The 15,669-nt window shown below is 44.3% G+C and overlaps 1 protein-coding gene across 4 annotated transcripts in view; it reads left to right on the top strand.

The window, feature by feature from the left end:
* Positions 1-15,240, top strand: part of Mecp2 (methyl CpG binding protein 2) — a 63,501-nt gene extending 48,261 nt beyond the window's left edge. For 3 of the 4 annotated variants that reach the window (XM_039099534.2, XM_063279838.1, XM_017601935.3), the window contains 2 exons: positions 4,509-4,859; positions 5,361-15,240. In XM_039099534.2, the coding sequence (XP_038955462.1) occupies positions 4,509-4,859; positions 5,361-6,462 (1,453 nt within the window). In that variant the 3' untranslated portion in view covers positions 6,463-15,240. The remainder of the gene's footprint in view (positions 1-4,508; positions 4,860-5,360) is intronic. The other variant, NM_022673.2, reaches the window with a different exon arrangement.
* Positions 15,241-15,669: the final 429 nt, after the last annotated feature.

The raw sequence follows: 15,669 nt of genomic DNA, 5'->3' as shown, positions 1-15,669 counted from the left end.
AAAGACTGTCTCAAGGGATTTCTTTAATTGCCATAGTAGAGCTTCTGATGATATTGATGTCATTTCCTCTTTTGAAGCATGTTATAACATTGCTACTATACATATACTTTCCACCCCTGAATCATGTTCCCCTTGAGAGTTGGAAGTCATCATGATGTTCAGTTATAAATACTTAGGGCTGACTTTTCTAATAGCACACAGCATAATTACAACAGTCTGGAAGTTTAGTAATAAGCTAATGTAGAGCGTTATTCACATTTCCCCAAATGTCCCTTTAATGCTGTGTGTGTGTCTTTAGAACTAGAATCCAATCCAGGGCTGTGTGTTACATTCAAATTCTCTTTAGTCTTCTTACTCTTTAGTCTGTATGTTCCTTCCTTTCTTGTAGGTGTGTTTAAGACATTCTGTAATGTCTTCTCTAAGATATTTGTTTGGTTCAGCATTTTTAGGTGTTTCAACAGGAGAGTTCTATACTATATTAACTGGAAAGTTAGCAGTCTTATTGTTGTAATTATCTTCTATATTACCATCCTGTCACTCTAGGACCCTCAAGGACCTCCTTAACCTCATCTTCTACCAATTCCAAGCCCCTAATGTCCAACATGCTATGCTATTGCTAGTTTATTCAAAGCCTATCTGAAGTACCAACTTAGCCTCTAGTCAGAGATACAAACATTAAAAAAAAGGCAGATGTAGCACATAGTCTGTGCCCTGACTTCACTTGGCATATGTTTATTGTTACTCTTTTGCTGAGCATTGAGCAGGGAGATGGGAATTGGTGTGTGCAGTGATATAGTTTATGTTTATTGAGATGAAGGATAATGTGCTCTGCTTCCAGGGCACTCGATGAAAGAGGTGAGAGTGGCAGGAGTGGGAAAGTCTTCTGAGAAGTGCCACCTTAACCTACAGGATGAAAGATCTCCAAGTGAAAAGACAGGAAAAAGCAGGCCTAAAGCTGCTGTTGATACATGGAGGATATCATGAGTCACTTTTCCTTTTGTGGAAGGACATCACAGTGATTAATAGTATAAGACACATTAACAAAAGCAGTTGATAAATGCACATATTTGTAGTGATGCTAAATCCATTATAAGTCCTCTTACCTGGCCATAAACCGGATGGACAGTGACCTCAGACAAGTTTCTTTGTGTAGTTGGTCTTACTTTTCCTTTATCTATGAACATTCCAAAGTTGGAACATGGTGGTTTTTCTGAGGATATTTCTAATTTTGAATTATATAAACATATTGAACTAGATGCTTGGTTCTTCAAAAAAAATCATAGAAAGAGGGAGGGACAGGAGTTGGGGACTAGAGAACAACAAAAGAAACACATGTATGGTTTGATGAGAGAGAGGATAAAAGGGTATTTGGTTTCTTTGGAAATGTCCTTCACTAAACATCATAGACCCTCTTGGAGGGCAACCTTAGGAAGTCATCTGGCATCACAACCTAGCCCTTCTCTGTTGAATCCTATAGTGATGACCACTCACCCTAGGGCTGAACAGGCCCTTGGACAAGTGTCAGCTCATTGGAATTACAGCAGTTATATCTTTTTTACCTTCACTCCACATCAGAAAGAATCAAGGCTGCTTTGTGGGGTTTTGTTAATTTTTTTTTAATTTATATGTCATGTGTGTTCCTGCTTGTCTGTATGTGCACCACATGCATGCAGGAGCTGACAAAGGCCAGCAACAAAGAGTGTCAGATCCCCCAGAACTGGAATTACAAGTGGTTCTGAGTGGTCATGAGGATGCTGGAAAGCTGAGAACCAAACCTGGTTCCTCTGCAAGGGCAGTAGGTGCTCTTAACCACTGAGCCATATCTCCAGCTCTGGTACTTGTTTTTAAATAGAGAACTTGTTTGTAATCCCAGCACTGAGGACAATTGAGGTCAGGGGGCTGGTCTTAGCTACAGAGTGATTCATGGATAGACCAATCTCAGTATTTCTAATTTCCTCCCTTTTCCTTCCCCCTTAACTAGCAATGAGAAAATAGAATCCCAAACATCTGTGTGCCTTTCGGTATGCAGAATTAAAAATCACAATATAGTCGTTATTTTCTACAAATGTTTTCAATTTGAAAGGATATAACTCAATAAAGTACAACTGGGGCCCCCACATTTATAGCTAGTAGCTGCAGAAATGCTATTGAGTGCCTGTTCCTCACTCAGACTTCCCTTTCTAATCCATTGGCACTACTGTCTGCCCACAGTTCTTAACTTAGTGTTCTGCCTTGTTGATTCCCCCACTGTACAGATCCCAAATTCATTACTGCCTACATCCTTGGCCATGCCTAGGCTATTGCTAAAAGTTTTTCTTGACTCCCCCACCCCCCACTGTTTTTGTACTCCCATCCCTAGCTTTACCGGCACTACAGGATGTCCCAGAATCAGAGTCACCCATTTCACCTTTGAGCTGGTTTAATGTATATACTGCCCCTGGAATATTACTGTTGGCTTTGGAATATATCCCACTACAAAAGTATTGTGGTCAAAAGTTAGTCTTTTTGTGTAGTACATTATATTTGATAATATAGTTAAACTTCTTTGTTCTTGTTTGCATGTATTATAATATTATAGCTTTGTTACTTCTTAGTTATGTAAAGACTTATGATTCATTAGAAAAATATATATTCTGAGAAGTGTTCAGCAAGAGTTCTTACCTTGTTTTCACTTACTCTAGACTTCCGTTAGTTTCTAAGCTAACCTACAATCCTATACACCTGATCCGTATGGGAAATATGTCTGCAGTTTGTTTTGTTTTCTTTACATCAAAAAAGATCATGATACTCATCTAGCTACACAACCTTCTAGTATGTAGGTGTCCCATAGTTGATTCTCCTAGTCTCCTTGGTGATGAGGCTCTGAGAGGCCTGCATTCTTAGCTAGTAAAAATAAAATTTTAGTGAAAATCATATGCCCTTTTTGTTAGATTTCTAGAAAGTGTTCCTTTGCTCATGTAGTTTGTTTTTGATGGTGGTTCACATATTTCACAATATAAGTGAAAATTCCAAAGAAGCCTGCCGGCCCTCTTAGTCTAGTAGTTTTCTCAAACTCAAGTTCATAATCAGGGAAGCAGCACTGATATTCAAAGGGGGCCTGTGAAGTTACATGCATGTGATGAGTACCTGTTGGCTTTTGTCTTGCCAGCTTTGCTGGTGAGTACCCCCCTCTTTTCTTCTGTCACTGAGAGAGTCTGAATAAGCCAGTCTGAAGATTGAACTGTAAGCTGACTGCAGGTTTCCAAGCGCACATCACAGCCCTAATTCTCTTAGTTTTAGGCCAATAGGCAGCTGCTACTTCTTTCCAAACCTTTCTTGGTTTGGCCTGTAGCTCAGAGGTGCAGTGTGGCCAGATTCTAGTCAGAGAAAGACTCGCTGTGTTTCCCTACAGTGGTCATTAAAGCATCAGAGACAGGCTTTGAACCCTAAAGTACATGAAGGGACCCCACAAAGAAGAACCAAAACCTGTAGAAGGAGGCTATTTCTGTCCACAAGTAAGAATAGGCAGGTGTCCTATACTTGAATTGGTAGTTATCATTTTCCATACACTGTTCTATTACATCTTTCTCTTTCTTCGGTTTCTGCTAAGGATAGGGTTTTGTTTTTGTTTTGTTGTTTTGGTTCCCCTTGGTTTGGTTTGGTTTGGTTTTTGGTGGTTGGTGAGTTGTTTTTTTTTTTGGGGGGGGGGCGGTATTTTGTGGTAAAGACCCGTGTGACCCAAGATTCCTTTTTTCTCATACTGGAACCCTAGGCAGCAGTTGCTAATTGACTGAGTTAGCAATAGTTATACAGTACCTTGGGGCCTTTTGTCCATGATTCTCACAAAAAGAATGCATCAGGGATGAGATTATATTATCTAATGTTGAGATGAGGAAACTGGGGCTTACACTGCTGAAATCTCTTGCTGCAGTCCTTGCTTTGAATTGGAAAGTCAGGGGGCTGAAGCAATGGTTCAGAAGTTAAGAGCTCTGGCTACTCTTCCAGCAGACCTGGATTCATTTCCCAGCAATCACAGGGTGGATCACAACCATCTGTAACTTCAGTCCCAAGAGATCCAATGCCCTTTTCTGGCTTTGCTGTATTATTTTATTTATCTTACATGTTTTGTCTTGTCATGTGGCAAGCCCAAGGGGCCATTAGGTGCAACTTACAAACTGACTTCTGACAGTGGTATGTTAAGAAGCCAGCCCTACAGTGCTTATATTCCAGAAAAAAAATTAAAAAAAAAAAAAAACATGTGCCACTTTAAGAGCATTAGAACTAGGGTTTGGAGAAGTATGATAAAAGTTGAATGTGTTTGACCAACATCACCAACTACCTAAAGCTGCTAAAGAAATCTTTGGGCCCCAGCTTGGCCCAAAGATACATTGTCCTAGGGAAGTTACCAAAATCAGAGAGAGTATGCAGCAGCCAGGGGTCTCATGTGTGGCATTCAAGCTCACCTATACTCACTACTGTGCAGACAGCTATGCTCTCTGTAATACTTACATATTTGTTTAATACTTCAGGGAGGAAAAGTCAGAAGACCAGGATCTCCAGGGCCTCAAAGAGAAACCCCTGAAGTTTAAGAAGGTGAAGAAAGACAAGAAGGAAGACAAAGAGGGCAAACATGAACCACTACAGCCTTCAGCCCACCATTCTGCAGAGCCAGCAGAGGCAGGCAAAGCAGAGACATCAGAAAGCTCAGGCTCTGCCCCAGCAGTACCAGAAGCCTCTGCTTCTCCCAAACAGCGACGTTCCATCATTCGTGACCGGGGACCTATGTATGATGACCCCACCTTGCCTGAAGGTTGGACGCGAAAGCTTAAACAGAGGAAGTCTGGTCGCTCTGCTGGAAAGTATGATGTATATTTGATCAAGTAAGTAAGAGCAAGTCTTGTGTCTACAGAACAGGGAAGGCCAGGTGGGTGGGAAGGCTAGGATGCAAAAGCTTTATTGCACTGAAATGGCTTCCCAAAGAGGCTGGACATCATGCCTTGGTTAAAATGCAGAAATGTGTTGGTGTTGGGTTAAGTCTGGGTACCAACCAACAGATTGGACCCAGCCCAATGTTCACCAAGTACCAGGCCTCACCCGTTTGGTTTCAGTATTGTGGAGAAGCAGGAAGTACAGAGAAGTGTGCTTGAAAGTGGGCAGGTCCTCTGTTTTCAGATTCAGCTGCATTGGCTTCTGAGCAAGCTGTAACATGATTTCTACTATGCATCTGACCTAGGTGTGCCCTCCAATAATTTTAGCACTTCAGTTTGTTGTTCATTTACAATGTCTTAGAAGAAAGCTTGTCAGTACTACATTTTCTAAGTCAGTCTCTACGTTATCAAAAAGCTTCTGACTATTGTTTGTCTCTCTGTTTGTCTCTACAGTCCCCAGGGAAAAGCCTTTCGCTCTAAAGTAGAATTGATTGCATATTTTGAAAAGGTGGGAGACACCTCCTTGGACCCTAATGATTTTGACTTCACTGTAACTGGGAGAGGGAGCCCTTCCAGGAGAGAACAGAAACCACCTAAGAAGCCCAAATCTCCCAAAGCTCCAGGAACTGGCAGGGGTCGGGGACGCCCGAAAGGGAGCGGCACTGGGAGACCAAAGGCAGCAGCATCAGAAGGTGTTCAAGTGAAAAGGGTCCTGGAGAAGAGCCCTGGGAAACTTCTCGTCAAGATGCCTTTCCAAGCATCACCTGGGGGTAAGGGTGAGGGAGGTGGGGCTACCACATCTGCGCAGGTCATGGTGATCAAACGCCCTGGCAGAAAGCGAAAAGCTGAAGCTGACCCCCAGGCCATTCCTAAGAAACGGGGTAGAAAGCCTGGGAGTGTGGTGGCAGCTGCTGCTGCAGAGGCCAAAAAGAAAGCTGTGAAGGAATCTTCTATACGGTCTGTGCAGGAGACTGTGCTCCCCATCAAGAAGCGCAAGACCCGGGAAACCGTCAGCATTGAGGTCAAGGAGGTGGTGAAGCCCCTGCTGGTGTCTACACTTGGTGAGAAGAGTGGAAAGGGACTGAAGACATGCAAGAGCCCTGGGCGTAAAAGCAAGGAGAGCAGCCCCAAGGGGCGCAGCAGCAGTGCCTCCTCACCACCTAAGAAGGAGCACCATCATCACCACCATCACGCAGAGTCCCCAAAGGCCCCCATGCCATTGCTTCCACCTCCACCCCCACCTGAGCCTCAGAGCTCTGAGGACCCCATCAGCCCCCCTGAGCCTCAGGACTTGAGCAGCAGCATCTGCAAAGAGGAGAAGATGCCCCGAGCAGGCTCACTGGAAAGCGATGGCTGCCCCAAGGAGCCAGCTAAGACTCAGCCCATGGTTGCTGCCGCCGCCACCACCACCACCACCACCACCACCACAGTTGCAGAAAAGTACAAACACCGAGGGGAGGGAGAGCGCAAAGACATTGTTTCATCCTCCATGCCGAGGCCAAACAGAGAGGAGCCTGTGGACAGCCGGACGCCCGTGACCGAGAGAGTTAGCTGACTTTACATAGAGCGGATTGCAAAGCAAACCAACAAGAATAAAGGCAGCTGTTGTCTCTTCTCCTTATGGGTAGGGCTCTGACAAAGCTTCCCGATTAACTGAAATAAAAAATATTTTTTTTTCTTTCAGTAAACTTAGAGTTTCGTGGCTTCGGGGTGGGAGTAGTTGGAGCATTGGGATGTTTTTCTTACCGACAAGCACAGTCAGGTTGAAGACCTAACCAGGGCCAGAAGTAGCTTTGCACTTTTCTAAACTAGGCTCCTTCAACAAGGCTTGCTGCAGATACTACTGACCAGACAAGCTGTTGACCAGGCACTCCCCACAACAACAACCCCCTCCCTCCTCACCCCACCCCTATCCCCTGTGTGCTCATTAGAGAGGGCAATTGAGAGGACACTCCCATTTTTGGTGCCACTGATGCCCTGTCCATAGCTTCCCTGACTTTTACACCACCCCAACTCCCAATCTGAGGGACTGGGAGGTGTGACGCAGGAGAAACTATATAGGACTCTTGGGAGAAGACTATAGAGTTGGCAAGTGATTGCGCCCCAGTAATTCCAACTGTGGTAGCACAAGTCTGGCTCCACACCAACCCAATCCAAAACTGACAAGGACATTTTGCAAAAAATGAAAGTGGCATTTGTCTGATCCAGCTCTGGCATGGCTAGAGATGAGTCTTAAACTGTTGGCTTATAAACTGGCCTGAGCAACAGAAGAGGATGGCCCAGAGTAAAGTGTCATCATCTGTTCACAAGGCATGCTCCCCTAGAAGTTCATGCTAAAGAAGTGCCATGGAGGCAGCAGGACAAAGTACAGGCTAGGTGGAGTCAAGCCAGGCCTAGTGCCACAGAGCAAGAGAGCAGTCTCTGACTAGTAGTTAAGGGGGAAGAAAGAAAAATATTCTTCCAATTGCTTTCCAGTTCTCCTTTAGGGACAGCTTAGAATTATTTGCACTATTGAGTCTTCATGTTCCCACTTCAAAACAAATAGATGCTCTGAAAGCAAACTGGCTTGAAATGGTGACACTGTCCCACAAGCCACCAGACAATGGCAGTGTTCAGAACTACCTGTATATGTATATACCTGGGCTTGTTTTAAAGTGGGCTCAGCACATAGGGTTCCCACGAAGCTCCGAAACTCTAAGTGTTTGCTGCAATTTTATAAGGACTTCCTGATTGCTTTCTCTTTTGTCCTTCCATTTCTTCCTTCCATTTCATGTTTTCATTTCTTCCCCTAGCTTCTAGTTGTTTCTGTTCCAGGCAGCTGCAGTGCCCAACCACATGCTTACCTGACAGCAGTCAGCTGCAGTCCTAGGATTCTCTCTGCCCTTTAACTTCCCAGTGCCAGTGCCAGGTATCATGTTTAACCTTGAGCAAGCGATGGGCTCTTCTGAGCCCTCCCTAGCCTCTGTGAAGAACAAGAAGGTAGGAAGCTCTTGCTCTTGCTAAGAAAAAAGTCAAAAGGCTTTCAGACCCTAAACAATAAGTCTTTTTACCTTCTACTTTAGAAAAGTGGACTAGAGCATCTGGGTCACATGTGGTAGCTCAAGGAGATACAGAGGCCCATATGGCCTGCCAGAATCATTGCATGGCCCAACAGGGGCTCCAGGCCCATTACCCTCAACCCTACTCAGAAGTCTAATGCCAAGCTTAGTGTGGGCAGGGTACCTGTCAGGACAGATGGAGACCTGAGCATGGAATGACACCAGGGCCCCTGGCCCTTCTTCTGACGTGCGCGCGTGCGCGCACACACACACAGACACACACACACACACACACAAGTTTTTTTCTAGTGGGATTCTTAACCTCTTGCTCACTGGGGACTGGGCAGTGTCAGCACATCCCATATTTCAACCTCTGCTCCATAAGTATAGTGGTGAATTTTATAAACTTGACTTTGCTGTGGGATTTTAATTGGTCAGTTTTCATTTGGGATTTAACCTCTGTTCAGGAAGTCCTTATCTAGCTGCATATCTTCATCATATTGGTATATCCTTTTCTGTGTTTACAGAGATGTCTCATATCTATCGAAATCTGTCTGACTGAGAAGTACCTTATCAAAGTAGCAAATGAGACAGCAGTCTTACGCTTCCAGAAACACCCACAGGCACGTCCCATGTGAGCTGCTGCCATGAACTGTCAAGTGTGTGTTGTCTTGTGTATTTTCACTAACGTTCCCCAGCTTCCTTCCTGCGGTGTAATCATGGAAGAGTGAAACATCATAGAATTCGTCTAGCACTTCCTGGCCAGTCTTTAGTGATCAGGAACCGTAGTTGACAGTTCGAATTGATAGCTTAAGATACAACCATGTTTGTCTCTTATGGAATGGTTTTAGAACTAAGTGAGAGATCTTGCCCCATTCTGTTTGCCGAATCATAGCTGGACTTTCTAGTGTATTTGTATCCATTTCCTTGTGCTATAAAAGCAAACCCTGCAACCAGCTTTCTGTCAGGCAATCCTTTTGCCTGCTCTGCTTTTGATCCTCTTAGTCTTGCTTCTGATTCCTCCCTGGAGAGGGAGGAGGGGTTGGAAGAGGAACTCTGGAGGGTCCAGGATATGTCCTTCTGAACTCCTGCTTCTTCCAATGACAAAAGGCCCCTGCAACCCCACCCCAACCTGCCCCATGCACTCTTCAAGGACACTTTTCCATACCCTTATAGCACCTAGCCAGGTTGACACCAAGTTGTCTATTGTGGTTTGCTTGGGATTTTGCCTGTTATGCTTACTTAGTCCAATAAAATGGACTCCTAAGTTGGGGATCCCTCATCCTTGGAAGACAACCTAGATTGATTAGACATTTACAGTTGGGATCGAAGCACTTTGGGTGCCATTTTCTTTTATTTGGGCTTTATCTACAGCCCCCTCACTCCCCCACTTTCCTGTATGTAGAACTGATTTCAAAACTGCAGGTGGTGGTACCTGCAGCTCCTTAGGGATTTCTTCACTTCCTCCTTCTTTCCCCATTCCCTCATCCACAAACTAGTCAGTCTCCTTTAAGCAGGCAGCTTTGGTGGGGTTTTTCCCCTGGAAGCCAGGGACCCTGTATAGCTAGCTCTCAGGCTGCCTCTGCCTTGCAGTCAGGTTGACGGAAGGTTGGAGGGAAAAGCCTTATTAAGTCATGGGATTCTTAACCAGCTATGTCTGGCTCAAACCTGGAGTGTGACCTTTATTTTGTTGTATTTGAACATTGTAAAGTATGGGTGGTATCTTTCGCTGAATATGTGAAGAATACAGAAACTGACCAACAGCTTTCAGATACCTGGGGCTAGGTCACTAAGGTCACATCCAGTCTTCCCTACCCTCTTCTAGTTGTTAGTTACTACCTCTCCCAGATAGATTGCTGTATATCCTCCAACTATGATCATCCTGGCCCAAGCTTGCCCATTCTTGAGTCTGTCTTAACCAGTGGAACTGCTGCCCTTGATGTGCAGTGAGTTGAGGACTCTTGGTCACAGCCAGGATGTAGTAGTACAGCTCCTTTCTGCTGGTGCTGTATTTCCATATCAAAAGGCACAGGGGAGATCTAGAAATACCATCTCCGTCAGTCCATCAGTGCCAAACAAGCCCATGATCCCAGCATGGGTACAGACAATTCTGTTCAGTGCTATCACAACAGACTAGAGGCCATGAACATTGGATGTGGGAACCAGAGCAACCGAAATTGCTGCTGCTTTACTCAGCTTTCTGTTGCTCTGGCAGTGATGAAACAAAGCAGTAACCAGAAACAGACTGCCAGGTTTGGCAGGGAAAGGAATTTCCTTAGCTGACAGGACCTCTGGATTTTAAATAAGTTGTAATAAGTGGATTAAACCCATCCAGGAAAAAAGCAAAAGAGTTGGAACTGACCAGATAAGACCAGCCAGATTTCATGCAGCCCAAGTGGAGTCCAGCTGTCTGAACTCTGCAGAACTTCTCTAACTACAGTCTCCTTCCAGAGCATTCCAGCTAGGCTCTTAAGGCTGAGGAGGCATCACAGGTGCCAGTTCTTCAAGAAGACCTTGTACATCAGTTGGTAGCCTATAACTTTACCCTGGATTGTTTGTTGATTCAGGTTAACACTACAGATTCTAGGGCGGATGACTGAGACTCAGAAAAAAGCAGTTTCTAAAGTTCCTGTGGAGTGTGGGGACTAGGGCAGATGCAGCATGCCCCATGCCTGAGCCAAGCCCTCTCCTCCATCCACATCCTTTTCTGGCTCTTTCTTCCCGCTCTCTGCTTCAGCAAACCAGCCCCACTCTGAAGAGATTTGTTGATTCTCTCCATTTTTATGTCTTTCTCTTTTAGGTACTATATAGAAAAGGCTTAGTCTAATTGTTATAAATTGCTAGAATACTGCCTCCCCCAGGGTCTAAAATTATATGCTAAAGGGGAAAACTTGAATACCGAAACCAGTTCTGAACAATTTAGAAGGAAAACCTTGAAAGAAAATTAACAAAAACTACATTTTGATGTTTATGAATAAGAGGAGACTTTTGAAAAAATGTTGATCTATAAATACTTAATTTTGACCTGAGGTGTCTAATGAGTGATTTGAGCAAAGGGAGCATCAGAGGAGATAGAACCAGGAGCCTCTTGAAATTTGAAGTGTTTTAGCATTGGAAAGCCAATCGCTCTTTGGGTAGCTGACCCCAGAATACCACTTCTGACCTTGTCATTTGGTATGGAGGTTAATGGTCTGCCAGATGCCAAAGTTACATGAGACTAGCTCTTGGTGCATCAGTTCGAACACTCAGTGACCTAGAAGGCCCAGCACAAAGCGTCTGCTCTCTTCTTAACTGAGCCTGCCCCAGCACCAGTGCACAAATTAGGGGAGGTCTGCTTCCTATAGAGCATCCCTCCCTGGGGCCTCCTGTCCCTTGTACTCTACCTACCCGACCTTTAGGATCTTGGTACATATGAAATGGCTGTGTGGCAAGCACTTTGGCATGCCCCCCTAAACTTACCCTAGAGTCTCTCCCTGCCTACTTAAGCCTGTCTCTCTGCTTTCTGAGGAGGTATTAGAGTCCGTAGAGTGGAGAGGAAAAAGAAGACAGGAAGTGCCAGGCTAGTAGTGAAAATGCTCTGGGAGGAAAACAGGCCCCTAGGCTTTGCACAAGCAGGACTCAGCCCCTCATGGGAACTAAGTGCCATCTTTGAGTTTAAGAACATTTGGACAATTTGCAAATGACCTTTGCTCCTTGCTCCTCTCACCTTTTATCAGGCCCTACTTAGCACTGAGAGCAAATGCGGTGAAAAGGTAAAGAAGTTTGGCTCCTGCCCACTGATAGTCCTTCTCCCTGCAGTGTTTGTGTGTCAAGTGGCAAAGCTGTTCTTCCTGGTGACTCTGATTATATCTAGTAACTTAGAGATTGTATGCATTGGTCTGCTTTGACTCTTCTATTCTGGGCTTTTGATTTGTTTTTCAGTTTTGCTTTTAGTTTTCCTGTTTTTATTTTATGCACCAACTAGACACACAAAGCAGTTGAATTTATATATATATATATATATATATATCTGTATATTGCACAATTATAAACTCATTTTGCTTGTGGCGCCACACACACAAAAAAACCTTTAAAATTATACCTGTTGCTTAATTACGATATTTCTGATAACCATAGAGTAGGACAAGGGAAAAATTTTAAAAAGAAAAAAAAAGAAAAAAAACATCTGTCTGCTGGTCATTTCTTCAGTCCAAGCAGATCTGTGATCTTTCCTTGCTTCTTTCAAAGGCTTCCCTGTGCTAAGTGAAGGAAGCTCCAAGCTGCACCCAGGTTTTGTGCTTTGTTTCTACTCTGTTGTGAAAGGGGCCCCAAAATTCTGGGTATAGGACAGCTCATTTCAGCATGGGTTTGGGAGACAAGAACACTCCCTTTACATGCTGAAGTCCAGAATTTAGTAGGCATAGCCTAATCCCCACCTCTAGGGATGGGGAGCTAGCATGCATGGAGGTGGCCCAACTCCCTCCCCCTTTCCCTGGCCAGGGAGAGCCTGTGTACAGTAAGTGTGGCAGGCTTTCCCTAGTTAGCAGGACTCAGAGCATTTCAAAACCTTCAAGACTTTGCTGAATCCAGGAACTAGAGAGGAGATAGGAGACTTGATCTGTCTCCAAACCCTGTAAGCTGTGCCAGGTAGAATGCCAGGGGACTCTAGCATCACATCTAACAGCTCAATGGGTCTCCTCCAGGAAGTAGTAAAGACTCCAGAAACAACCCTTTCTCTTCTCCCTGCTCCCATGAGTAACTGCATTTGCTTTTGTAATTCTTAATGAGCAATATCTGCTAGAAAGTTTAGCTGTAACAGTTCTTTTTGCAAAAGAATCATTCTTAAATAATTAAAAGCACCCCCCCCCAAAAAAAGTCCAGAACCTTCCAAAGCAGAGAGCATTATAATCACCAGAGCCAAAATCTGTCCCACACCTCTACCACGTCCCCTCATTATTGCTTCTTCTGAGGCCAGAACACAGCAGAGATATTTGTAGGCCCTTTGGGTGGCTGAGCTACCCTTGGAGCTCTTGAAAGATGAGCTGGGGAAGCCTCTGAGACCCTATCCTAGGGTCTTGTTCTAGAGAGTAATCAGTATTAGTAGAGCATCACAACATTATTCCCCAGCCTGCATGGGATGGGAGCAGAAGAGGCCAAAGGGTTGTCGTCAACGGCTACTTGGCCACTGACAGGTAGGTGACCATGTATGTCCAAGCATGCTTTATGGATTATGTGTGATCAGCACCCAAGTTAGCTTCATCTGGTGACCTCTAACCCTGCCTGGATGGAGCAGGCTACCTGGTTCAAGGTTTCTGGGCAGCTGGACAATGGAGTGCAAAAGGCTTGCAGAACTTGAAGCCTTTTCCTTACCTTGCTAGCACGTTTCCATTTGATTTGTCACTGCTTCAATCAATAACAGACGCTCCAGAGTCAGTAGTTGATGAATATATGACCAAATATCACCAGGACTGTTACTCAATGTGTGCCGAGCCCTTGTGCTGGGCTCCCTGTGTACCTGGACACTGTAATGTGTGCTGTGTTTGCTCTCCTTCCTCTTCTTTCCTTGCCCTTTCCTTGTCTTTCTGGGGTTTTTCTGTTTGGGTTTGGTTTGGTTTTATTCTTCCTTTTGTGTTCCAAACATGAGGTTCTCTCTACTGGTCCTCTTTAACTGTGGTGTTGAGGCTTCTATTTGTGTAATTTTTGGTGGGTGAAAGGAACTTTGCTAAGTAAATCTCTTCTGTGTTTGAAATGAAGTCTGTATTGTAACTATGTTTAAAGTAATTGTTCCAGAGACAAATGCTTCTAGGTACATTTTTATTACAAACGAAGCATTGGAAGGGAGGGGGTGGTGAATAAGACAAGAGGGGCAATCTGAAGAGATGACCCCTGCCCAGATCAGCCAGAAGCTATCATAAGTTAAGCACTGGATTTCCATTCCAAGTCAAGAGACTGAAGCTGATGTGTTGCCATTTTCAAAGTCAAAGCAAAACCAGCTAGCTTTTCAACCCAGTGGATTCTTTGCTTCCCCTTCCCAGATTATTACTACTATTGTAATAATCTAGGAGTGCCAGGAGAGAAAGGGATATGAGAGCAGAGCTGAGCTCACTGAGTATGGAAAGTCTTGGCCTGAGTTTTCAGGAGGATGCTCCACTGTGGACACAGGGAGACGACAGAAGATGAATTAGCCTCTCCCTGTCTGAAATACCTCTTAATAGATAAGCCAAGGCCATGAACATTATTGTCTCCAAGGCATAACCAGTCAGGACACTTGTGTCAAACACTATGATGTCCCCTAGTGCATAGTAATAATCTGATATCTCTGCTCCCACCATGCCTGGGGGATAAAATGATAGCAGAGACTTCTCTCCTTTGATGCTATCTGATTCCCAACAAAATCTTGACATGAGATACCACCTTCTCTTCCTATGGCAAACATCTTCAGTAAAGTGTTATCCTCATTACAGATTGTTCCAGGCTCTTGTAGAGGAACAGATCTGTGCTCCCTTGTACCCTCATGTGAGGACAGTGCTACCTGTAGTGACCAGTTGGCTATGGTAGTTATTAGCTGGAAGATCCAGACAGGGTACATCCCCCTCCTAAATCCATGTTGTACTTCTGTCTGCCAGCCTGGGGGGTTGGGGGGAAGCGAGATCTATAGGATAATGCGGCCAGTGACAAGCCACCCTGTATTTGGCACCAGCTCAAAAACCCATCTAAGGTTGGGACAGACAAGGCAGAGAGAAAGATTCAGGACAGATATAGCTGGAGGGGTCTTGAAAAGCCCTCTGTGGTATTCACCTTCAGTTTTTGTGCTTTGGGACAATTACTTTAAAAAATAAGTAGGTCGTTTTAAATACAAAATATTGATTGCTTTTTTGTAGTGTTCAAAACAAAAGGTTCTTTGTGTATAGCCAAATGACTGAAAGCACTGATATATTTAAAAACAAAAGGCAATTTATTAAGGAAATTTGTACCATTTCAGTAAACCTGTCTGAATGTACCTGTATACGTTTCAAAAACACACCCCACTGAACCCCTGTAACCTATTTATTATATAAAGAGTTTGCCTTATAAATTTACATAAAAATGTCCGTTTGTGTCTTTTGTTGTAAAATCAAGTGGTTTTTCATAAGGTTCTTTTACTATTTGAAAAGATGGGCAGCACGCAGTTTCATTTTATTTTTGTAAGTTTTTTAATACATGTGAAAGCAAAGAATACTCAGCATGCCTTTCTAAGTGATGCGTTTGCACCTTTTGTTGGGAAGTACTGTATCCTGTGCTGTTAGCATTCTCGATAAATCTCTCTGTGAAAGTGACTCAAGGTCTGGGCTTTCATTATAAGTCACCAGTCCCCTCCAGCTCACGTGACAGCATGGTATGGTCAATTCAGCTATCCCCAAATCCTAGTAGCCTCTCTCAGGACTGGTGTGGGAGGGAAGGAAAGCCTATATCCATCTATTGGCCTCCCTGGCATCCTCTTTAGTTTGCTCTGTGTCAATGCTTTCCAGGCATACTATACAAGCATGTGACAGGAAGGCCTGACACAAGTGTGCCTAGAGCATAGCTTCCCTCTCCTGTCCAGTGTGGCAGGGGCAACTGCTAGGTCCTGGTATGCCATAGTGTTAACACTTTTCTTTCCAACTATGAGGAACTGCCCAAAGGGAGCTTCGTATCACTGGCTTCCTGTAAGAATATGAGCCTTCTGCAGCCTTACGTTGATATGACCTTGAGGAGAAGATAATGGC

Source organism: Rattus norvegicus, chromosome X (assembly GCF_036323735.1).
Source record: "Rattus norvegicus strain BN/NHsdMcwi chromosome X, GRCr8, whole genome shotgun sequence".
Classification (NCBI taxonomy): Eukaryota; Metazoa; Chordata; class Mammalia; order Rodentia; family Muridae; genus Rattus; species Rattus norvegicus.
The sequence above is the reverse complement of the archived record's forward strand: the minus strand, read 5'-3'. Positions and strand labels throughout refer to the sequence as shown.